Raw genomic sequence first — 25,338 nt, 5'->3', positions numbered from 1 at the left:
GTGATAGCAGGAACATCAACAAATTGCTGAACAACTGCAAGATGTCCGTCAACACCGCACACGCACAGTTTGGAGGTGTTCTGATCTTTTCAGGCGAAAGGTAGATATTCAGTTTATCAAGTCGCGAACGGTTTTAAGTAGAGGAGGCAGACAGCACTCGATCGATCTATTGCCAGCGGTCTATTGGCCAGTTATCAGTTTAATATTTAACTGAATGTAGGTAGTTTCCTTTTAGTGAATCATGTTCTTATGACCAAATCTTAGTTTACCAGTTTGTCATAAGAATTTGAATAATTGATAACCAGATATGCCGAATCTAGACATGTCAACGTTTACATTTACACATAATTACAGTACAAAAAATGAAGCATTCTTCTTTATCTGCCCAGTAAATTATACTTAACACAAACAGTGAGGAATCCTCATTAGTATTCCTAAGAGGATAGACCAGCAAATGCCTCAAACGTTAAACATCACTCATATCAAAATCAAGGAGGATGGAGCAGTCAAACTATCATGAAAAATAAACCCCATAAAAACCATCAGATCATGTCCCAAACAGAGCACTCTGGGTACAGACCAACTAGCACTTGCTCTTACAGTTAAAAATAATTCCAAATTAATGCTTAATTAATAATAGACGATGGCAGTGGAAAACTAATTATTGGTATCCTAAACATACGTACTGTGCAAGGCACTAGAATACATATGCAGTCAACTGATGAAAAATCAAGAAAGAAAAAAAAACAAAAATGTTGACAGCACTAAACCAAGGTTCCAGATCTAGGTTTTCCTGTGAAACACAATTGATAGTCACCATCAGTGATTTACTGCAATCATATGACAAAAGCAAGCAGGTAGATATCATAATTCTGAATTTCTCAAAGGTTTTTGACTGTTCCACACAACAAAATTCTTTTCAAAATAGAACAATAGAGGATACAGGGACAAACTGAAGCATGGTTAACATCACTCCCAATAAAGTGGAAAATATGTAAGGCCCTGAAAGGGGAAAACTTTGATGATATCAATCCAGACTCTGGAGTACCACAGGGAAGAGTACTAGGCCCTTTCCTCATTCTGTACCACATAAATGACCTGCCAGAAGCACTGAATTGCTCAGTAAGGCTCTTTGCAGATGATTGTTTATTATACATGGAGATAAATAATGAACAAGACCACACAGCACTCCAAAATGATCTGAAGAATCTGAAAATGTGGGTAAGAAACTGGGGTAATGTTACATCCTCAGTATAAGAAACACAACCACATACTGGAAAGTTCATCCAATCTATATCAAAATATCCAAATATCAGGAGATCTGACATGGAACGAACCAATTAACAACACCTGTATAACAGCGGGCTCTACAACTGGATTCCTGTGAGGAAACCTCTAACACTGTTCCAAGGAATGCAAAACAGCATATTATATAACTCTTGTCAGGTCAATCATGGAATACAGAGCAATTATCTTGGACCCCTGTACAATCAAAGAGACAGCAACATTAGAAAGCATCATAAGACAAGATTAAGATTCATTACAAATGACTACCTATTCAGAGAGGAAGGAAGAATGGCCAAAATGTTACAAGAACTAAACTTTTCATCACTCCAAACAAGAAGACTACACCAATGTCTCATATTCTTTTATCAATTTGTTGATGGGCAGATACAAGCAATGCCACAATGGCGGTCAATTACTTTCAAGAAATAAAACTGTAGAATCAAAGCAAAAACATCTGAGAACTGTGAAACATTCCACATTGTTAAATCATCAATAAGAAATAGTAGTAAATGAGACATTCCACACGGCAAGTCTGAACAATACAGAAATCCCTTTTTTGTGTGCACTGCAGTTGACTGGAACCATCTGGAATACAGTACTGTCTCGAGCACTATGGTAGAGTCTTTCAAGCTCATCGCTATGAAGCCTCGCATCTGAGGTGCTCTCCTGTCATATCATAGCCCAGTTGGGTATCTATGAGGCAATAATACAGTTACAGATATTTGTTGCTTTTGGGACTCCTCCTTTGGACTTTGTCGAGGGACATTGTCATACATGTGATATAAATATCATATATGTGATATGAATGTCATATATGTGATATAAATGTCATACATGTGATATAAATGTCATACATGTGATGTGATATAAATGTCATACATATGATACAATGTCATACATGTGATATAAAGAAATCCAAAAAAGACACTCAAAAGAGACAATAGAAATAGTTTTAAACTAAACTTTGAAGGGATAAGTCCCCAAATTTAGTTGCCTTTTATGACATCAGGAACAAAACTGATGTCCTCCTTGCAGTGCAATTTAATTGAACTGATTCTACCATTATCACCCAACATATGAAGCAAGAGATTTTTATGATTATGTGACAGGGGGAAAGTTTGTTGACTTCTTCTGATAAACCAAAAGGCCTTATATTTTGCAAGTAGATTTCTGGGATGAAGCCCAACAAAATTTGCAAAAGGAAATGACCTTGAACCATATTTAAGGTCACAAGTGTCAAAAAATTCAAATGACTTCTAATAAGCCAAATTTCCATGTTCAGTAATAACCTGGAACATTGTATATATAGGTTCCAGAGAAGACAGCCAGTTTAAGTAATAGAGAAATTACTTTGTCTATATTGAAGGTCATAAGGGTCAGATTTGTTAGAACCTTGAAACAACTTCTGATTCATCAAAAAGCCTGGAATCATGTTATTTGTCTGAAAGATTCTTTGCATACAGCTTGACTCTAATGTGATAAGCTTGACCTATATTCAAGGTCATTGGAGTCGGATGTTAAAACCTTCAGACAGCTTCTTCTGAAGTTTAGAATGGTGGTACATGTACATGACTGGTTTCTGTTTCTTGAACAATTATGTTAAAACCTCTCAACAACTTCTCTACATAAACTAAGACTTTGAATGTCAATTATGTGAAATTTTAACGTTTTCTTGAAATTATTATGTGAATGAATACCAAGTTAGTGATGCAGGTCCATCTGACCTCTTGTTCACTGGAAATCTGCCTACATGAAGGTATCAAAAAATGAAATATATATATCATTTTCAAATGCTTGGAGTTAGAATAGCTATGTATCATTATGTCTATAAATACTTTAAACATTTATGGTATATACCAGAAGAAGTACAATTTATTTCATTTCTTTTACAGGATTCTTGTTTATTGTGATGGCGTCGAGATGGGCTTTGATTGTAAAGACCTGGCTCATTTCAAGGGGAACAAGAAGGGAAGGATTTACTTAACAACACATAGGGTAAGTATATAGGGTAAAGGTCAAAGATTTATCTTTGTATAATGTAAGTGTAAAGGTCAAAAGGTTAATGATTCTGTATCAAAGTCAACTTGATGAGTAAAGTCTTTGATCCATGTCAACTAGTAGAGGAATGCTTGTGTTGAGGTCATGATTGGCAAGGTATGAAGGTAGTGTTTATTTTAATAAAGGACTGAAGATGGACAGTTCAAATATTGCACATAAGTCAAGGTCATAGTGGTGATAAACATATAGGAATCAAGGTCAACTAAAAACATGATTCTATGGGTTGGAAGATTATTAAGATAGCATGTGATGGTCAACAGCAGATGTAGGGAGTCTTTCCTGGTCAAGGTTATACACTTTTTCAAAAGAAAATAAGGATTTCCTATCAACTTTAAACATTAAGTCTCTCCTTCCTTCCATTCGCTTGTCTGTCTTTCATACTTTCGATATTGCTGTATGATTGATACCTAATTTGGTGTCAAGATTTGTAAAAAGTGAATATTGGAATTGATCAACAATCTTCACTTGTTTATTTATGCATATTAATGAAGATTAATTAGTTATGGTCTGTCAGTTTGTTCTGTACCTCAAGTTTTCTAAATACTTTATGATTCACACCAAATATTGATCTGAAGGTTTGTGTAGTGTTTCAGGGTTTCACATATGTCCTCACCGTTTGTATTTGTGGTTCACTGTAAAGTATACATCATAAAATGGATTTATTAACTTGCTGTTATAATTAACACTCTCGTTGGATTTATATTGAATATTTTGTCCTGAATGTTGTATAGGTTATCTTCACCAATAAAAAAACAGATGACATGCTCCAGTCCTTCAGTATGCCGTTCTACTGTATGCGAGAGGTGGAACTAGAACAACCGGTATTTGGAGCAAATTACATCAAAGGGAAAATTAATCCAGAGAATAATGGTAAGGTCAAAATGTGTTTGTACTGTTCCTTTAGCTCTTAGAGGGGATATACCAGGTACCTCCAATCTCATGCATTCATGTGAAATACTGGTTTTAACCACTTCACTTCTGTGTATTTTATCTTGTTCCGTAACTCAAAGTGTAAACATGTGATTATCATTTGATCTTTTATATGAAAAATATGTAATTGTTTTAACTATCTGTTAAGTACTCATCCCTCTATATTTTTTGACATTCATTTTGGCCAATTTTTCTTCAAAATTCTTTATGCCCTGGATCGAAAGATAGGGGGGGGGGCATTATTTTTTTTTTTTTTTTTTTTTTTTTTTTTGTAATTCATTTATTTTTCGACAAGTTTTTACAAATCACACAATACACAATATGCAAGAGAAACCACACAAAAACATACACTCACACTCTCACACTTGTGTGCTATGACTTGAATACTTCCTACACATGTACATGCATCATCATCATCATCTTCATCATCATCATCATCATCATCATCATCATCATCATCATCATCATCATCATCATCATCTTCATCATCATCATCTTTATCATCATCATCATCATCATCATCACCATCTTTATCATCATGCACATGTATCTACTACTTCCTGCACACAAACTCACTCATCAACATTTACACCCACTTACACTCACATAGCAAACTTAGATGTACTTAACAAAATACTCACACACACAAATACAAAATCATATCACCTACACTTATCAAAGATATTTCCTCACACACATATACTCACTCATGAATACATATATACATATATATATATATATATATATATATATATATATATATATATATATATATATATAATAAAATGAAAAGAAAGGAGTTCGTAACCAGAATGTGATGTATAATCCTTACTTGAAACCACTGTAGATTAGAACTTTTTGTAAAAGTTAACGGAATTATTAATATATTTTTCCACTTCTGATCATCAAAGTCAAAATCATCACTCCTTTTCCGAACACCAGTAGGGGTTGGTGCTGGTTTAATAATAGAATTGTAGAAATCTTTGGCACCTTTTTGTTTTCTCAAGAAACACTTGACGGCTGTAATCAAGTCATGATACTGTAAATAGTTGGTATTGATTGAAAATTTATGAAGAAACTCATCAAAGGAGAAAAATGTCAAACGATCAGTTTTTTTTAATCAGGTAATTGATGGTATATATACTAGCATTAAACAATACTGGATAGCAGATATATCTATTGCCCACTTGAATGTCGTTATTGTACCATAAAGGGGTTTTTAAAATTGACTTGGGCTGACTTTGCCACATTGTTTTTTTGCTCTCTGTTTGTTTCTCTGTTGTCTACTTTAACCTTGCCAATAACTATTGCACCATAAGAGGTAGGGATTTCATATCTGGCATGTATGTTCCTTGTGACAAGACCTTTCTGGTGGTATCATGTGACCTTAACGGTGACCTTTTACCTACATTTGAAAAATTTTAACATTGACCATAATTATTGCATTACCATGTGACCTTGACAGTGACCTTTGACCTATATTTGTTATGAAGTTGAAATAAAGCATCACCACAAGTGTTTCACAAAATGTGCATGCAATTAGCACATGCCTTACAAAGTACAGATTTAATGTTCCACTTCAAAATTTTGTTTAGACCTGGGACATAGTGTCTTAAACAAAGACATAAACATGTCTTGTTTGTCCTGAATTCAGTCATGATATTCAGGAATTTTCTCAATGGAAAATGATTCAATAACATGGTAATTTTTCATAGTTGACTGTACTTCCACCTCTCTCTCTCAACAGGCTGGATGGGAGACTGCAGATTCAAGCTCTGGTTTACAAGTGGTGGGGCCATAGAGTTTGGTACAGCAATGTTGAAGGCTGGTCAACTAGGTATGTGGAAAGATTTCTATCCTATTTGACCTATTAAGCACCCAAAAAACTGGAAAATTTGAAGGTTGTCAGAGTGCTTAACAGGACTATTTTGAGATCAGAACTATTCATAACAGAAATATTGTCACTTTCTTCATTTTTTTTATTGCAATAGTAAAGTTGTTCATTTACTTACAAGTGGTAATTAATGGTATTTTTCCATTGCTTTGGGGATAAAATTTGCTTATAAACGGGATGAAAAACTTATCAAATGTTCACATCGATGAGAACCTGAATGTGTTAGAACATGGATGCTTCTAGGTTGAATATAATCTATACAGCTGTATTTATTATTGTTAAGTGCATTTGATATTAGGACAGCATGAATTTTCAAGAGAATCACTCTCAATCAATCTGCTCAATTTTCATATACGTAGGTAAGTATTGTGGATTTGATATATCGGAACCATATAGATAAAAGTTACTTACCTACACTTTGACGTGAAGCTATTAACTATCCAGTTGTCTATGCTGGCTTAGACTTCAGGTTTTGGAGAGAATCAAGACTTACTTGTCATTTCTTACTAGCCCAACTATTCAAAATGACCAGAGAGTGATGTATATTGTGTACAGCTAAGGTCATGGCTCAGGGTCTATAAAAACGACAAAGAAAATCCTGACATTAACAGAATCTTCATTCAAACTCAAGTTTGATGAACCAAGAATAAAATAAAAACAAAACAAAAGAAAAGATTTACAGGTACATGAAGATGCTTTAAAAAGCACAGGAATAAGATCAGGTGTTCTGGAATAGTAAGCAACTTCTGCTTCATCAATGATACTGGCATGTAAATCTTGGTCAATTGAAGTAAGTAATAACACATTCCCAAATAAGGACACAACAAACAACATCAGAAATTAAAGGTTATAATTAGCTATAGCACTTATCAAGTTTAAATAAAATCAATTCAAGGGCTAATAGTTATGGCACTTTATTTGGAAACTTGTGTATAGTGACATCAGATATTTGTGGAAGTGGTACCACTGTAATTGCCTTCTCTCATAACTCTTGTATTTCAATTTTGAATTTCAATCTGACAATATCTCAATTTCGACCCATCAGGAGCCTCCATCATTTTTCCAGAGTAACAGTTCTAGAAACATATGATGAGTGAAATTACTAATATTGATAAATCACACCACTTCACAGTCTCAATAAAGTTGATGAAAGGATTGATGAGTTATGGCCATTACATAAAAACCTGTTTATAGTGACCTGGTTACCAGTGCAACCCAAATTTCTGCTTAAAATACCTGCATGCACATCTACACATGGCCCCTAACATTCCTTTATAGTTTCATTGAAATTGGTTCACATGTTTAGGAGAAGTTGTATGGACAAAACTTTTTAATGGAGAGATAGGCAGACAAGCTGATTCCAGTATATACCCCACCTAACTTAGTTGCAGGGGTCATAATTAAAGTTCCTTGAAACTTTTTTTTTAGAAACAGATACTTCTAAAGGTATAGTCTTCCATAGTACTGGGAGTCATATAAGATCAATAAAACATAAGCAATATTTACTGTTGTCAACCAAACAGTTGTATTTGAGATACAGGTCTACTGGGCCTCTTGTGTATAGACTTCCTCAAAGGTGTATTTTTTTTATTAAATCTATTTATCATATTATATTAAGTTATGAATGGTCGAGTTACAATCACTAATACTTAAGTAGCTGCATCATACATTGTGGAACTATTGAATTCCTAAAGTTTTTGTTTTGATGTTCTTTCAGCCTCCAGGAATTTTCGCCACCAACCTCCAGCATACACTCCCCCCCAGGGTCCAGTGTATCAGGCCCCACCCCCAGCCTATACTCCACCACAGGGAAACTATGGTTGGGTACCCTACCAAACATTCCCATCAGCCCCACCACGTAAGTATGACTACACCCTTCAATATGAATATATTCATCTACTTAATAATGTAGCCAATGCACCAAGTAGGATGAACCTGAGACCTAAATAAAAATTTCTGGTGACAAGAAGTGCCTGAGATGAGGCCTGAATAAACCTTTTTTTATGCTGGTTGAAGGTCAAAGATGTAAGCAAAATTTACCCTTTTTTTTTTTTTACATGGCATGCTGCTTTACCTAGGTTGACCCATGTGCAATGTTTCAGTGGATATTAGAAAATTTTTTATTTGAATTAGATCAAAGGTTGAAATGGAGGTTTAAGCAATCAACTATTCATACATGACTTACTGCCTCACCTAGGTTGACCCATGCCCCAAATATGAAGTTCCAGTGACAGGTAGTGTAGGAGGTAGATAATAAAAGTGCAAAAGGACAGATGGACACAACACAAAGCTTAATACCCCTCTGTTCTTGCTAGGAGACTAATGATCACAATTAAGTAGTGCTTGTCTTGTCATGAAGATCTGTACTATTTCTATCATAAAACTTCCTGCTACAATAACTTCATCCTGATGTACATATCAACTGATTAATATCATCAGACTGATTGTAATATATGTTGTCTTTCAGCTGAGTATGTGTACACTACAGATGCCCCACCTCCATACCCAGGGGTAGACCCCTCATGCCCTTCCTATCCTCCACCCCAGACCAATGGCACAGCTGCAGGTACAGAACAACTTCAGTTAAATATAGTATTACATGTATCATTAAAACTATGAAATACAGATGTATATGTGGATAAAATATGGATAAAAACACATTTTCTGTCAAATTTATGTGCTTTTTGCCTCAAATTTTGTGTATTCACAATAATTGTAACCATAAAAAATCACAACCTTTATGGTGTCTAAGGCTGACTGAAGTTCTGCGATAGAATCAGTTGACATGATATATTTGTGACACTGAAAAAATTGTAACAATGACACCTGAGAATTTATTTAAAATATGTCTATCATAATTCCAGAATGACATCATAAAAAATGGAGCCACAGATTTCTGGATAAGGAGATGTTTCAAAGTATTATTGCATATATTGCAAATACAGTTTAGATTTAGAGTTGATGTTCTCATTTTGGCTTTTGTTACATTTTACAGATTTGAAAGCCCAGGAGGCTGCTGGAGGAGCTTATTACAACCCTTCCAACCCTCACAATGTGTACGTACCCAACAACGGGGCCCCTCCCTACCAGAACCCTCCATACGGTGCACCTCAGTATGGAGCCCCACCCCCATCATATTCTGAAGCATCTAAGAAGAACAACTGATGAGGACCTTTACTCTGTAGACTGTAATTCATATGTACCCGGTATATTATGACCTAAACTTTCCCGCTTTAAGTTCAAAAACTTTCTGAAGTTTTGATTTAAATTAAGGATATATGTCACATTACTGAAGTAATGTTTCTTTTTACCAAAAATGTTTCATTCCAACTTAATTTTATTAGGTCATCTTACCTGAATGGTCAGGATGACCTATAGCCTTCGTGTTTCGTCAGCCGTCTTCCGCCATACATAAACTTTCCATTCAAATTACTACATCTCGATAACCAGAAGGCTCAGGGTACTGATATTGAACCCATAGCATGATGAAATTAATGCTGCCAAGTTTGTTAATATGAATGACCTTTACCCTCTTTCAATATAACAGGGGTCAAATTTGTAAAAATCTTTAAAACAACTTCTTCTCAGTAGCCAAACTTTCAGGGAACTGAAGCATGATTGGGTGAAGGGCTACCAAGTTTGTTAATATGAATGACTTTTACCCACTTTCAAGGTCACATGGGTATAATATTGAAATCTTTAGACAACTTCTTCTCAATAACCGAAAGGCCCAGGTTGCAGATATAGGGCCTGAAGCATTGTTTTTCAACAAAAAATGTGTGCGGAGTAACGGCATTAGTGTACATTTGTTTACGATTTCAAGTTTGCAGAAATGTCATTATGAACTAACCAATGTCTTTATGTAAGCTGTTGTGTAGTTGAGCAATTTGTTTTAGGCCTATTTGGCCTCTTTCATACATAGGTCTTTATAGTCAGATGACCCTTAAGACCCATGGGCCTCTTGTTTTTTCCAAGATGATTTGTTTTTTTCTTATTTAAGGATATTTGCTGCTACACTGATGTATATTCATTTTCTTCCAAGACTGTCCTATACCAGGAAACTTAGCTGTAGTGCAGTGTAGCATGAATTTTTTATTTATCTAATTTAAATAAAGCCTGTATTTTGAAAAAAGTCTGAAATATATTGATTTATCTAATTTAAATAAAGCCTGTATTTTGAAAAAAAGTCTGAAATATATTGAAATTAAGTTAATGCCACTTTTTGGTTGAAATCATGTTTCGATGAAAAAATGTTATCCCTAAATAATCTATGTAAATGAAAATGTGGTAAATTGATTCAGTGTTTCTTAATACATGTATATCACTTCATGTTATCTTTTATCATGGGAGAAAAAATTTTGGTAGATGATTGACAAAGATTGTGATAACCAGGAAAGGGATGGCTTAAGTTAGGTTTACCTAATACAGTAACATTAAATGATGGATACATTTGGTAGGTAAGAGGCCTAGACCAAATGTGTAGCCATGTATAGGCTATAAATATATATAGCTGGATTAAGTTTAAACAATGTGAAACGGATATGCAAATGATCTAGTCTGTGCTATCCGATAATTTATGTTTTAATGACTCATCAGACATAAAACCAATGCAAGCAGTATGTATTACAAGGATTTAAATCATGATTCCTTAAAAGGACATGTTTCCTGTACACAACACAAGATGTGCAGGAATTTCACCAACTGCACACAGAACCAATCAAATAGAAAATGACCACTTCTGTACCTTATTAAGGAACTATATACATCTGTGCTGATACAATGTCAAAAACTTCTCTAACAACTGATCCCAGAAAAAATTATACTGTGTGCTTAAAAAAGAGTGTTGTTTTAATGATAATACCTGAATGTATTGTATTTAAAGAAAAGCTGTCATCATTTGTTTTTTAATATATATATATTGTAACCAGATCTTCATAAAGAAGGGTTTTATCATGCAGCATCTGATGAAATTTCATAATCCAAACAAATTTATATATTGTGATATTATTAAAAAAAAATTGTAATTCAAAATATTTGAGTTCATCATTCTGGTGACTATTTTTGTTAACACTTCACTGCAAAACTTAAAACTTGTACCTTAAACTCCTTGTACAAATGAACCAAATCAGTTGACAGATGTATGTCAACAACAACATTGATTACAGGAAATGTATTCTGAAGAGAACATACAACGGAGAGGCATACATGTTAATGTTATTGAAGTAGTGTATAGAGTATGGTATTATTGTCCTATAAGACATTCATTGAATGTTAGCTGCATATTACAAAGAAATAAACAAAGAAAGGTTGATTTACTTTAGCTGAAGAGAGAAACCACATTAATATCTATTTAACACCTGATATAAGAATTTCAATAATGACACAAGAGTAAGAAGTTCACTTGTGGTTTTATCGATTGCTGAGAACGTGTCATTTAATATCACAATACTTTTAATGTCATTTTTACATTTTACTAATGGAAAGTGACTTCAATAGATTTTGCTTGTCTTCAAGTATGTAGTGATAAGTTTCTTTTATAGTAACAAAGTTAGGTGTGTATCAAAGTAATTTTGACATGTATGCAAACAGGAATGCATAGGGGTTGCTGGGGGCTGAAGCTGTCAACTCAGGATCCAGGGCTGATGTCTTGGTAGAGGGTTTGGGGTGGGGGCGTATCCCCCCAAAGCTGGAAAGAAAATAAAAATAATTTGAGGAATCATTTTTATCAGTTTGCAATGATATGTGTGCAGCTGCATATTTATGTAAAGACAGCTTACTGGTACATGTCAGGATCAAGTTTTGCTGCCGATTTCACAGATCTGTGGAAATTGATTATATATGATTGGTTTGCAGGGGCAGTTTTCACAGATCTGTAGAAACTGTTTATTTCATAGAACTTTGGAAATAGCAATGTGTTGGTACAGTATGTTTACAATAAATATCATGGTAATGATATACATGTATAGCATTCTGTTTGTACATATATATTCAAATTATCATTTTTACCAATGTATAGTGTGTTGTTTCATTAATGATTTTACATACTAGTGTATATATTTTGTGACTTTTCCATAAGGAAGAGGTGGCAGATTTTTCATCGTGAGTAAAATTTTATCCAAACATCAAAATTAGATCATATGCATTATGGTTATTTTATAACGTATATATGTTTGCAGTGCTGTAACTGTAATCAGTCTATCCTGTGATGTACATATTGTGTTAGAGCACTCGTTACCATGGTGATATTTGGTACTCCGATAATTTAGTCAGGCATATATACTTTCCCTCTGGTACTCACCGATGCATTTTCAGAATCCTTTATAGCATTATTTACGATACACAAAATTTTTTTAAATAAGTGTTCTGAACTCCCAAGAAAAAAATCCTGTACAAAGATAACTGGCAAGGAATGATGATTAACAAAGCTGTAATGTAGGTAAAGAACAGAATTGTTTTTGATGTGATACAATATGTGTCGTGTTTATAAACCCATATGATGGTCATGCGAGGGCTAAAGACGGAAAAATTGGGTTTGTAGGATCTGTAGATATTTCTGTATGTCACTATAAAGGAAGACTGGTAAATGACTCAGCATTACAATTGTACAAACTATACTCACATCGTTGTTTTATTTCTATGTCAAAATAAATATATGTGAAGGCTTTGATATTTCTGTTATTATTTGCTTGTCATTATTGGAGGTGGACTGCAGCCTTGTAATTGCTCTGCATCTATGGAACCTATCCATCAGTTCTCAAACAAAGTACTGGACAGCTATTCTCAAATTTCATATGCATATCCCCACATGGTTGTAAAAATATAATAATGAAATATGGGACATGTAAAAAATTTATATTCTTTTATTTGGTAAAATATAATTCAACTATTTCATAAGAAAATCATGAAAATTTTGACCCTTGAAAAATTACCTGGCTAACCCCCAAAAGAGATAATGGGTAAGGCCAAAAGGAGTCAAATTGACATAAATTTCAAAAATCTTCTTAACACCCAGATATGGTAGAATCAAATGCCCTGGGTGAAGGGTAGCATGGAAGGTGTTTTAATAACCAAAATGGGTCTCGCATTTCTTCATGACTTGACAGTAATTTTCATTAAAAAATGGCATTTTTTAGCATAACGCTGCTTATTTCCCTCAGGAAATAACTTTGTAAGAATTATTAGTATAGGATGACAGATTTGATGGTATGCATGTATTGACACTGGCTTACTATATTCAGCATCACAATTTGTTTCATGACACTTGATAACTACCCTTTGATGTTTATATTCAACATTGCTTATCTTAGGTGATCGTCAAGGCAGCAATGCCTCTTGTTAGGTCATCTGACCATGTGCTCTGCGCACAGGGCCACAAAGGGGAAGGTGCTGAAAATTAGATTTAAAACCCTACCCCTCTTTTCTGCTTGGGTTAATTTCAACAAGCTTTGGCCTCAGTAAGAGTAGGAAATTATTTCTTCAATTCAAAAATATTGTGTTTCAAAACCTTTCTAATGTTTGAATGGATTTCAACCAAATTTTTGTTTTTTACTGGTTGATGGCCCTAATGACCTTTTATGTTTTGACAGGCCGTTAAGTATGTCATAATAATAATGTCTGAAACATCATTGAGAGTGAAGAATCATTTCTTAAATTCAGAAGGTTGATAAGAATGACCTTGATACACTTAAAAGGTCACAGGGATCAAATATGTTAAAATCTTTAAGTGACTTCTTCTCAATAACTAAAAGGCCCAGGGTGATGATATTACGCCTGTAACATGCTTGGATAAAGGACTACCAACTTTGTTAATATGAATGACATTGACCTACTTTCAAGGTCACAGGTATCAAATGTGTTTAAATGACTTTTTCTCAATAACCGAAAGGCCCAAGGTGCTTATATTGGACCAAATTTCAAGGTCACAGGGGTCAAATATGTTGAAATGCTTCAGCAACTTCTTCTGAGTAACGGAAAGGACAAGGGTTTTAATTTGAGCCTGTAGCTTGCTTTTTCAACAAGTAATACTGGAGTAATGGTAATTGTGTAGTGCATGTATAAAGTATATGATTTAAAGTTTGCAGAAAATGTCTTCATGCACCAACAATGTCTTCTATGTATGCTGTAGAGAAGTTGAGAAATTAAATTTAGTCCTATTGTGCTTCTTTCATGTATAGGTCTTTATAGTCAGATGACTTTAAAGGCCCATGGTCCTCTTGTTTTTTTTTATCTTTATGGGCTGTTTCCAATCAGTTCTAAAAGTAATAATGTATGATGATTTGGGACTGAGGAAAACCTAGATATGAAATGTGATAACTAAGGATTGATAACAAGTTTGTATGTAAACTGTCCAAAATATATTATCTCAATATGGAAAATTATTAACATAAAAGAAACCGTTTGACCACATATAATTGTGGCACTCACATGTATATTTTTATTTATCTTATGTGTATTCGTCTTTTTTCCTGTGTATTCATACCATTTCTAACATTTGTGTAAAGGTATGTGTATTTGCGTTGATTTCGTCATGTATTAATAATGTACCTTTTATTTAGAAGGCCCTGAAAAGGTAAACTACTAGTGTTAAGTATGTATTGCATATATTGTTCTGAAGAATGATCACTGAGCACTTGACCTGTGCAGTGCAGTTCTTTTTTCCTTCTCTTTGTCTAATCGTTTTCTCTTTTCTTACTTCTGAATTTGGGTAATTTGAGCTGACTAGATGTGTTATATTTATAGATCTTCAGTGTATGTGTTATACACAGGATACCTCTTTGCTTCACCTTTGAGAATTTACTGGATATAAAAATGAGGAAAATGACTTCAACGTATTGATTGAAGACTTAATTAATTTTATCTGAATAAAAAAATACCTACAACATGTACTTAAATTTTCTCTATTAGGCATCACCCCATTTTCCATATGTCTATATAGCTGTCATCTTGATCAATACAAAACTGAGCTGTCTTCATCCATGTATGCTCTTAAACCAATTTGGTCAAAGTCTTTGATTCACGTAGGATTTTTTAAAGGTTTCCTTCTAGATCTATTTTACCTATTCAGGTCAGTTGTACATGCTAAAATTAATTATCAAGATTGTCATTGCTTTCAGATGCATTTAATATAAAAACAGTATCAGTTTATGTTGAACCGAAATACGAATATTTCCAAAAAATATGTTTTTCAAACACGAAAGCAGTAGGAGGCAGGAAGTAAAAGAAAACATAGGAAATTGAGATTGAAAGGTTGTTTCCCGTCTCATAACTATCATTATCGCAGGGTGACATCTGTTTTACAGCTAGTCTGAAGGGTTTTGACAGGGACGTATAATAATATATTCTACGTCCCTGGTTTTGACTACCTATCTGCGATTTCGTTTGGTCTTGTTTACAGACCAATAAAATCACGGATAGATAAAACCCTTCACACTATTTTACATACTGTCATGTCTTCAGTATATGATCGTGCCCATAAATACTTGTGGACATGTTATTTTACCTCTTCATTACATACGGTTAGTAACAGGAGAATAAATAAATTTCATCATCATCTAAGAACATTCAGCAAGTACCAAATCTTTCCATGAATGTTGTTCAAATATTAGAAAAATATTTTTAAAAACCTTGTAAATGTGTGGTTCGTAAATATCTGCGCAACGGGGAACGAATTGGTTTTTCGTAATACGGTTTATTTGGTATTTAAGTACTCATATGAAGAAAAACAATAAAATTAGAAAAATAGAGAAATTTTGAATGAGTTGGCCCTGCTGTGCTTCGGATCATTTTGACCCGATCGTGATAAGAGTAACGCATAGTTAGCTGTGCGCCAAATTGTCATAAACGAGGAGATATCATAATTACTGTATACTTCGCGTCTCGTTTGGTTTATTTAAACGTTTAGAACTACCTGTTTGTAACTTGGTACATAAAAAGATAATGATCGCCTCGTTGAAGTTATAAATATAGAACCTCACAGTGCTTTCACGGGCGACCGCGTTTTGCAATGTTTACTTCCGTGTTTGCACAGCGCCACCTGTCGTCTAAATCAATCCAAGCTGAAACGGAAGTTGAACACCGAAAGGGATTTCTGTGGGAAGCTCTTTTCTTTTGACGGTAAAGGGATACAGCTTCAGGAAGAAAATGAACATGGACTAGATGATGAAGACAAAGTTATTCATGGCCAGCTAATTAACCAACGAATACTATTTAGGTATGGCGTTGTCTTTTTCGTTACAGTTCGTTTCCCATGAACGTCGTCTGAAATCTGACGATGCTCAGTTTGGTTATCCAAGTCAGTTAGGCATACTACTGTAGTCTCATGGACTGAGGGTTTTTGATGCTGCGTGTCTGAAACCACGAGAGTCGGTAACATCAACATCCTCTCGGAGTATTGATAGAACCACTAAGTTGCATGCTTGTCTTTCGGGGAAAGCTAACAAATACTAGATAGATTTTTTAAACGAGAATAGAGAAGAATATCGTGGTCATATTGTAGACTAATTAGCTATGTCTTATTACGATACGGTATATTGAGACAGGAACCTTTCACATGGGTTTGATAAAAATACTAGCGTGAGGTATTTACTATGTAGCCTTCAGCATAGTTTGGGTTTTAGCACCTTACTAAATAAGCCGAGTTTTTGTAACAATAATGTGACTCACTGACAACTCAAGATAACAGTTAAGTGAAACTGGATGGTAACCTGTATGTGGTTCAGTTGTCTGCTGTGTTCAAATGAAAATATTAGCTTCTTATGACTTGGTCATATCATTACATTTTGTCCACTATCTGTTTGGGTTAAAGTCTTTAGAAGTATATAAACCAAGATTCTGTGAATTGTTTCATATAATGTACCGTATGTATGTGTATGAATTATCACTGAAACCAGAGACGTATATTTGAAACCAACTTCTTCAATGAGATGACTAAGTCATGATTGTCTTAGGATTTAATGCTTTCAAGTGTAGAGTCACATTGAAAATTAATGTCTATCATGACATTCTAATCAAGCTATGACTTTAATGTAAATAAGAGTGAGAGGGGTCAAGTTTGTGTTGCAAACTATACCAAAGTCACACTTTGAATCAATGGTGTCAACCCCTGTTAGGTACTTGAGCTATCGTGAGAATCAAATTGCAATGTAGCAATTTATGATGTATACAGCATTGATATTTACTACAGATATTGCACAGCAAACAGTGACAATAACATGTAGACCTAGCCAAACATATGCACAAAACTGAACCTTTCATCTATCATCCCCTAACCCACACATCTCGTATTATACCCAACTAGTCTAACCTCCTCAGCTTCCCACTCCCATTAACAGTTAATTTCTGTGGAGAATACCTACTGGTATACCTTAATTAATCACATAACGAGAAATATGACAATGTTACAATATTTATATAGGGACCTGCATTGTATCACTTATGTAATCACTGATTTTTGAGGACTGAAATATTTTAGCCCTGGACGCATATTTTGCAGACCCACTTATCTCCTTATAACTGGACCCATCAAAACATTTGAAATGCGCTCTAGACTGGACTCTCAAAAAGAATCCTTCAAAAATTGCTGATATAATTTATCTCATCTTATCGTATACAGTCTGACTAAAATGACCAGTTGTAAGAGAAGATTCACATGAAAATACTGTACACTAACGAGAAAAAGACAGCACCTGTCCGATATGCTTTACATAAGAAAAAAAACATAGACGATATATGTTGGGTACCTGTTTCACTTTCTCTTCCCTTTACAAGTGATATCACAGATGGTGAGGTTATATCATCGTAATAAATATTTGATACTGGAAATTAATTTGTATGTTGTCATAACTAATTGGTGAGTGTGATCTGTCACATAAAACTCTACACTGATTTGACATGGAAGATAAACATACCCTGAAATTAGTGATTAGTGATAGCCGTGAAAAATATCCCATCCTCACTGACACACACACACACACACACATTTTGATTAGAGTCATTTGTTGCACAAGAAGCATGCATATATAAGTGTAAAATATTACAGCACCAGAAAATGTGTGTAAATAGAATTAGATGCCAGTGAAGATTCCAGGTGAGAGAGGTGTGTCTATATAGACACAGGTGAGCCACAGGTGACAGACACCAGGTAATCAGGTGTACAGTGGCGACCACTTGACAGATATTGTTTGTGTATGACCTTTACTGTTACATCTCTTGGTTTAATACACTGTTGTGACAGTGACAGTAATTCCTCAAGTCTTAGGTATAGGTCCTGTGCTAGGAATGTCTTATCAACATCTAGTTATATTTTTAGTGTTTCTTATTTTATAAATCCTGCCTCAAAGTTTTCAAACTTCTGTAGCTATAAAGGTTACTTGAATTAGTTGTGCCCCCAAAATGAATCATGCTGTACCTATGTTATTTTGAGGATGGCATGAGTACTAAATAAGATTATCAGATACTTAAAATTCAACACCAGGCCAGTACCTGGTTTCTGAAAATATTTAACACAAAATGCAAAAAACACCTGTGTTGAGACAATGATGGGTATAATGTATAGATATTCGAGAAACAGAATAAAATTGACGAACTTTGAACAATCATACAGCTGATCTCTGTATGTTTTGTTATAATAATAGAATTTGTATTTCAAACAATACAGTTAATGGTAAGAGAAATTCAGAAGAATGATATATATTTTCCTATAACGAGCTAGACAGCTGCAATTTCTCTGAGCACATTTCCATAATCATTTGTGTACTTATGCTTGACATATACATGTTGGCATGATAGCCATCTTTTGAAATTGGAAAAAAAATCAACACAGAAAGCAATATATTTAGTTGCAGTTACATATATATAAATATGTACATATATGTACATTACACAGGGAAAAAAGAAATACTGACACATGAACATAACCTTAATCCAAACTTAAATTCAATGAAACTAGGGCAAAATATGAACAAAAAAATGATAAACACAGAGTCTCCTGTAGATAAAACATGGATAATAAGACAGGGTGTTCCTTAAGAGTAAGTGTCTTTTGCTTTATCGATGACAGATGACACCATTCCCCCACCTCTCAATGCAGATCTTGGTCAATTCAAGTACGTGATGTTACCTTTGTAAGTGAGAACAGTGTAAAACAATTACAAAACCATCAGTCTGGTCTCTAGGACTTTGATAGCTCAGTCAGTTAGAGTGTTAGCCTAAGAAACCTCAGGTAAAGATCTACGAGGCTCCGTACCCATGATGGATTGGATGCTTAGACTGATCTATGTAGGGCTGGGACAAATCACATTTTCTTGGAATTAAATTGGGTTTGGTTAACAGCTTCTAGGTTTAAATAATTTCTTACAGATTCAAGAAACACAGTCATTATTCATAAATTCTATCACTTTGGATGATTTTGTCAGCAATTCACTAATAATAACACTCATAATATAAAACCAACAGTGAATACTTTTGATTGAGGCTCAACAAACCTACAAAACAATTAAATCAAAAGGAACTACAGGATGCATTGCATTGTAAAAGAAAGTTTTGAATTTGTCAGGTTGTGGGAATTGGCAATTAAGACCGGATTGTCTTTAATTAAATAAGACTAAATTGTATTCACACTTTTTCAGAAACAGTTCTTAAAAAAAATCATCTATCGACAAAATCTGCTATTTTCAGCTGATTGTAAGAGGGACTTCATTTTACAGTCAGTTGAGTCAAAGTTTAGTTGAAATATCAATATTCATTGATGTTGTTGACCCTGGTACTTTAGGATGGTGTTGCACAATTTACACACTGTGATTGACTTATCCATCTTGTTGTTTTGTTAGAAAAACTTGAAGTAGTCCCAAAGATTGGACAGTCTGAAGACCGCCATTTTGTTTACAGACAGCAGTTGTTAATTAAGACCCAACTCAAACCAATTTCTGAAATTCACGATTCCAGATTTTATTAGAAGAATTAGAGCGGCTATGCACCATAAGTAACAGTGCACTGCACTAGATCTATGCTGACATGGTGGTGTCCTGTGGCAGGCAGGGTCATTATAATGTGAAAGAACAGGGAAAATACATGTTCCTGCCAAGTGCCCCAACAGGAATAAAACCCAGGTCTCCTATGTTGTAATGTATGGCTCTATTAAGTGCGTTAGAAAAGCATAATATACCAACTGAGTGATAGAGACTATATTTAACACTATGTGCAGGTCACACTAACCTGTTCCTTTACATATGTATGTATAATTTGACTAGTAAGATAATTACATTTGCACCTTTGCTTTATTGAGTTTTCTCTCTTGAAAATGATATATGATAAAAATGAATTAACAATATTATAATGTAAATCGTAAATTTATGTAGTTATTTGTTTCATGCATGGGTCACTATCTCATCAGCTAACTTGAACTAATTTTGGATATTTTGAACTGCTTCAAAAGTATACCTAACAATACTGTAAGGAGCCATGTGCCCTTTATGTGTTGTATTGATTTCAAACTTCCTGTCTACGGCAGGGTACAAGTAGTGTGTGTCAGACATGTTAGACAATATCAAGAATGAACAAAATAAGAACAGTAATGATCTTAACTGGGGCTTTAACAGTCATCAGAAAACCACTGATATCCCCTACAGAATAGTCATTGTTACTGCTAACAAAGGGATTTCCAAATGTATTGACATTGTCAGAATGGTGCTTACATAATGCACGCATGTTGAGTTTAAATTATAAATGTTCTAACATGTAATCAATGTGATCCTCTTTCAGCTGTGTGTCAAACATAAACCAGAATTAAAAACGCTGAACTTTGCACAACATAAATCCTGGAAGTGGGAATATTTATCAGTAATTGGCAAACAAAGTGTTTCAATATTAAAACACCTAAATAGAAGGTACATGTATGATCTTATCTAACTGAAGAATACAATTGCATTTGACCAGATAGATCATGGTAATGTTTAAACTGTTAAGAGGAAGTATATTTCATTATTAAAATACCAACACTGTAGGTACATTTGTACATGTACCAGAGCTATAATGATTTTTTATTTGACTTAAATATTCAGCCTTGTAGATCTGGATCATTGTAATGCTTAAACTGTTAAAGAGGAAGTATATTTCATTGTCATTGGTATTGAAATTCATGTGGTTGTAATCCAGACTTGTTCCAAGGTAAAGTATTTTTATTATGTTTACACAAAGTTCGTAGTAGTAGAAATTATAATTGCATGATTTCAAGAAATATTTTGAGCCACTATGATGTAATGATAATAAGATTCATATACAAATAACATCACACTGATTCTCACAGACGGGATTTTCATTCTAAAACATTTAACACATTGCAATTAATATGCACATGCCATGTGTACAGGCAAGGTCATTATGGACTTACTATCAAGGTCACATGTGTCAATGTTAAATCCTTTAATCAACATCTCTGTGAGGGGAAGAGGCATTGAGTCATTATATTGGGATTTTTCAAATGACTTTGATCCAACTATGGTGCTGGGATCAGATATGCTACAGCCTTTAAAAGGCCTGCACATGTATGCACTTGTGAACAAATGGATAATTTTATTGTCATTTGCATTTCTTTGCCATGTAAAAAGCTCATCTCATCCTGATAGCCCACAATAGAGGGTTGGAACAATGTGTGTGGAACCTGATAAAAGAACTTCCTACTTTCATGATAAAATTTGATAAAATGATAAAAACACAAAATAACCCTGTCTGATTTCTTGGAAAAAATGGTAAGTTTTTAAGTCACTATCATCAGATGTGGTCTATTCAGATCACTCTGCATCCCTGGTCTGTCGTCCATCTGTGCGCAAACAATTTTTGTTAACACTATTTCTGGAGAAGTACTGGATGGGTCTTTCTTAAATTCCATATGTAAGTTCCCCTTGCTCCTTAGTTGTGCCCATTTGATTTTGAGTCTGATCAAAAAAACAAAATGGCTGACAGGTGTCATCTGGTATTTTAACTTTGAAAGTTTGTTATTGCTATTTCTTGAGAAGTGCTTGATGAATGTTTCTTAAAATTCATATGCAGGTTCTCCTTGGTCCCTAATTGTGCCCATTTAATTTTTTGGTCCGATCAGAAAAACAAAATGGCTGACAGATGGCCATCTTGGATTTCGACTTTGCAAGCTTATTATAGCTATTTCTTGAGAATTTCTGCATAGATCTGTCACAAATTTTGTATGTAGGTTTCTTTAGGTTGTGCCTGTTTGAGGACTGATCAGAAAAACAAAATGGCCAACTGGCAGCCATCTGGAATTTTGCATAGTAAAGATTATTTTTGCTTATTCTTAAGAAGTACTGAATGGATATCTCTCAAATTGCATGCATATGTTCCCTTTGGTCTTTCCTTGTGCTCTTTTAATTTTGGGACTGATCAGAAGAAACAAAATGGCTTCAAGACAGCCATTTTTTATTTGGCAGGTAAAGATTATCATCGCTATTCCTGTAAAAGAATGTTCAAATGTCTTATTATTAAGAGTAAAAACAGAGAAGAGAACAGAAAAGAAGGGAAAATATCCAACTTTTAAAAAGCATATGAAGATCAAACAATGGTGGGCACCAAGGCACTAAAGCAGTGAAAACACCTCTCATGGTTATCCATGGCAATCTTAGAGCAGAAGCATATGTCAGGATGTCCATCTGATCTATCAACATAATCTTACATTGCAGCAGGACAATACAACGCCTGATGTTACTAGGGTTTGTCTTGCTTTCTGACTCAAAACAACATCCCTGCTTTTGATTGGTCACCATACAGTCCAGATTTGTCCCCAATCAAGCATTTGTGGGACAAGCTGGACAGGAGGGTTAGGAAACACATCAACATCTATATAACATTGCTCAAGTCATGCAGGACCCTATTCAGGAGTGGAATAATATCCCTGAAAGAACAATAAATAACTTGATGTGGTCAATGTTAAGGAGAGTAAGAGCAGTGACTGAAGCCAGCACACACACTACTGATTTGAATCAGGGTAGGGTACCGTTGTTTTTTTAACGCTATTCATGTAAACGTCATCTGTGATAAGACAACCGAAATCATCAAAATGTATTCAGTAATGATGAAATAATCGGGAAATCCAAACGAAGAATAAATCATCAATGATTCATGTAAAATAACTATTATAATATACACAAGTATGATATTTATCAAGATAAACACTTCAGATACTTTCCCTTTATAAAAACGACCATATTAGTCCCTTCAGTCTATTGGTAATAATGAAAAAATATACTGATCATTACCACAACTCTCATTTTCTCTTCTCTATACTGAACATCCATTCCAATTGTTTTGGTTTGTTTGTAAGTTCACTCGGGTGACCATTTAGGCCCCATGGGCCTCTTGGATTTTTTTTTCTATTTTCCAAATTAGCACAAGAAATTTTATTCAATCAATTTTTTTTTGCTTCATTAAAACCTTTGTGATACTGGAATATGAACTATAGTAGTGACACTGTCATTAAGAACTTGGCAGCCATCCTTGTACCCCTGTACACACAGTCCAACCTTCTGATTCACCGCTGTTACAGATTCTTATGACGTGAGAAGATCTCGGTCACCTGGTGTATGGTTACCTTTATAGTTTGTAATGCTTGTAAGAAATCCTGGTGGTGTCTTTTAAGCTCAATATATTTAAGATGAAAAGGAGAAAAAGTAAGCTTGCATACGATCAGAACTTTAATGGAAATGTGTTTTTAATTCTGAGTCGGCGGTAATGAATTATTGCTGTTATTGGAGGGAATGTTCCCAGAAACAGACGCTTGTGCCCTCAGTTTTCTAGGGGTCTATATAATGCATTATCATGGACGTATACAATTATTTTGAATCTATCAAATATGCCACAAAATCTAAAATTCATAAGGCATGCTGTCCCAGTTGTTGGCTAGTTGTATCCAGCCACTGTGTACCCCTGCTGGTCACATCCTTGCAAAGCTGATATGTAAACTCACATCTCATTAAATATTCCCTTTACCTGTTTTGCACACAGTAATAGTATTTGTGTCGGTTGTGGTTACACAATATAGAAATCTTTTTTAAGTTTTTTAATGGTTAACAAATATATTGATTAAAATATCAGATTATCTATCTCTGTTAAGTCTGGCAAACACACCACAACGAATATTTTCATTTCATGAAAAAAAAATTAAAGAATAAATTATGACGTCTGAGAATTAGAATATACTAAATCTGGTAAGTTTTTAAATTGCTGAAAACAGAATTAAATTTTGAGTCTGCTTCATGTTTTAAAGATAACAAGGCCTTGACAGAATACATTTGCTATCACAAATCTGAATCTTTAGGAGAGGTTAATTCTTCGGGATGTTTTAGGGGTGAAACATCGGCTTACAGCGTGTTTGTGAGCAACATGTAAAGTTTATTTGTACTTAATCTTGTAGATTAAACCAGCTGAAGTTTCAGCTGTCTCACAGGTCATTACAAATACATATCCCTTGCAGGGTCTGTGTTTATTATCTTCAGTGTTTATGTAAGGTTTGTAGGAGTGTAAACTGTCAAAATTTCTTTGATATCTCGTCTGTATGATATATAATGGGAAAGGTATATATATATATCTTGTGTAGATTCAAACATTTTCTCAGGTCAGGTAGAGAGTATTTCTATCAGTGTTGTGCATTCTGTAGACTTGCATTAAAGCACTACTTCCTGTTAATTGTTAATTATTTCCTCAGTATCAGGGAAAAAGTTAATTAATTGAATGTGTTGCAGGTCTTTTTTAGGAGTTAACAATTATTCCTGAAAATTTGTATTACTCAGCAAGCTAACTGCAGACATGACTTTTCAGTGCAGTGTTAACTTTTATGGTCATCAATTACATGTAGTTTTTTGAGATAAAGAAGTGAAGGGGGTAAAGTTTATTACAGGTTACACAGGAAATTACATTTTTTGAGCGTGATTTAATTTTCGAATAAGTTTAAACTTTGTTATAATTATACAAAACCGGCATTGTAAATCAGGTGACCTTTCAGGCCTTTGGGCCTCTTCTTAAAGAAGGTTTTGTTTTGCTGTCTGAATATATAGATCAGTTTATTGGTGGCAGTGCTTTCATCCCGAAAAGACTTTTCTGGAATAAGTAGAGTTTTCTTGAGTTAAGCAAACTTATCTAGTGCTTGCTTGGAATTACTTTTCAGGTTA

At 34.3% G+C, this 25,338-nt stretch overlaps 2 protein-coding genes across 3 annotated transcripts in view; both read left to right on the top strand.

The window, feature by feature from the left end:
- The first annotated feature begins 5 nt into the window (after nucleotides 1-5).
- Nucleotides 6-12,831, top strand: LOC132551575 (WW domain-binding protein 2-like). The gene is made up of 7 exons (XM_060215728.1): nucleotides 6-100; nucleotides 3,180-3,282; nucleotides 4,077-4,215; nucleotides 6,023-6,112; nucleotides 7,887-8,027; nucleotides 8,637-8,735; nucleotides 9,165-12,831. The coding sequence occupies exons 1-7, from the start codon at nucleotides 42-44 to the stop codon at nucleotides 9,332-9,334; spliced, it is 801 nt and encodes a 266-aa protein (XP_060071711.1). The 5' UTR covers nucleotides 6-41; the 3' UTR covers nucleotides 9,335-12,831.
- A 3,441-nt stretch (nucleotides 12,832-16,272) lies between these two features.
- The window catches only part of LOC132551615 (SH2 domain-containing protein 4B-like), a 29,854-nt gene continuing 20,788 nt past the window's right edge, over nucleotides 16,273-25,338 (top strand). For both annotated transcript variants that reach the window (XM_060215792.1, XM_060215791.1), the window contains exon 1: nucleotides 16,273-16,379. The gene's annotated coding sequence lies outside the window, so the exon portion shown is untranslated. The remainder of the gene's footprint in view (nucleotides 16,380-25,338) is intronic.

This window comes from Ylistrum balloti, unplaced genomic scaffold, assembly GCF_031769215.1.
Source record: "Ylistrum balloti isolate Yb309-2 unplaced genomic scaffold, AGI_CSIRO_Ybal_v1 Utg370208, whole genome shotgun sequence".
NCBI classification, from domain to species: Eukaryota; Metazoa; Mollusca; class Bivalvia; order Pectinida; family Pectinidae; genus Ylistrum; species Ylistrum balloti.
This window is presented reverse-complemented; position numbering and strand designations above follow the sequence as displayed.

Excerpts from the sequence above, each read along its gene's own strand:
- LOC132551575 (XM_060215728.1), top strand. The coding sequence starts at position 42 with ATGTCCGTCAACACCGCACACGCACAGTTTGGAGGTGTTCTGATCTTT. Across the intron at positions 4,216-6,022 it reads AATTAATCCAGAGAATAATG|GCTGGATGGGAGACTGCAGA; the intron begins GTAAGGTCAAAA and ends CTCTCTCAACAG. Across the intron at positions 8,028-8,636 it reads ATTCCCATCAGCCCCACCAC|CTGAGTATGTGTACACTACA; the intron begins GTAAGTATGACT and ends GTTGTCTTTCAG.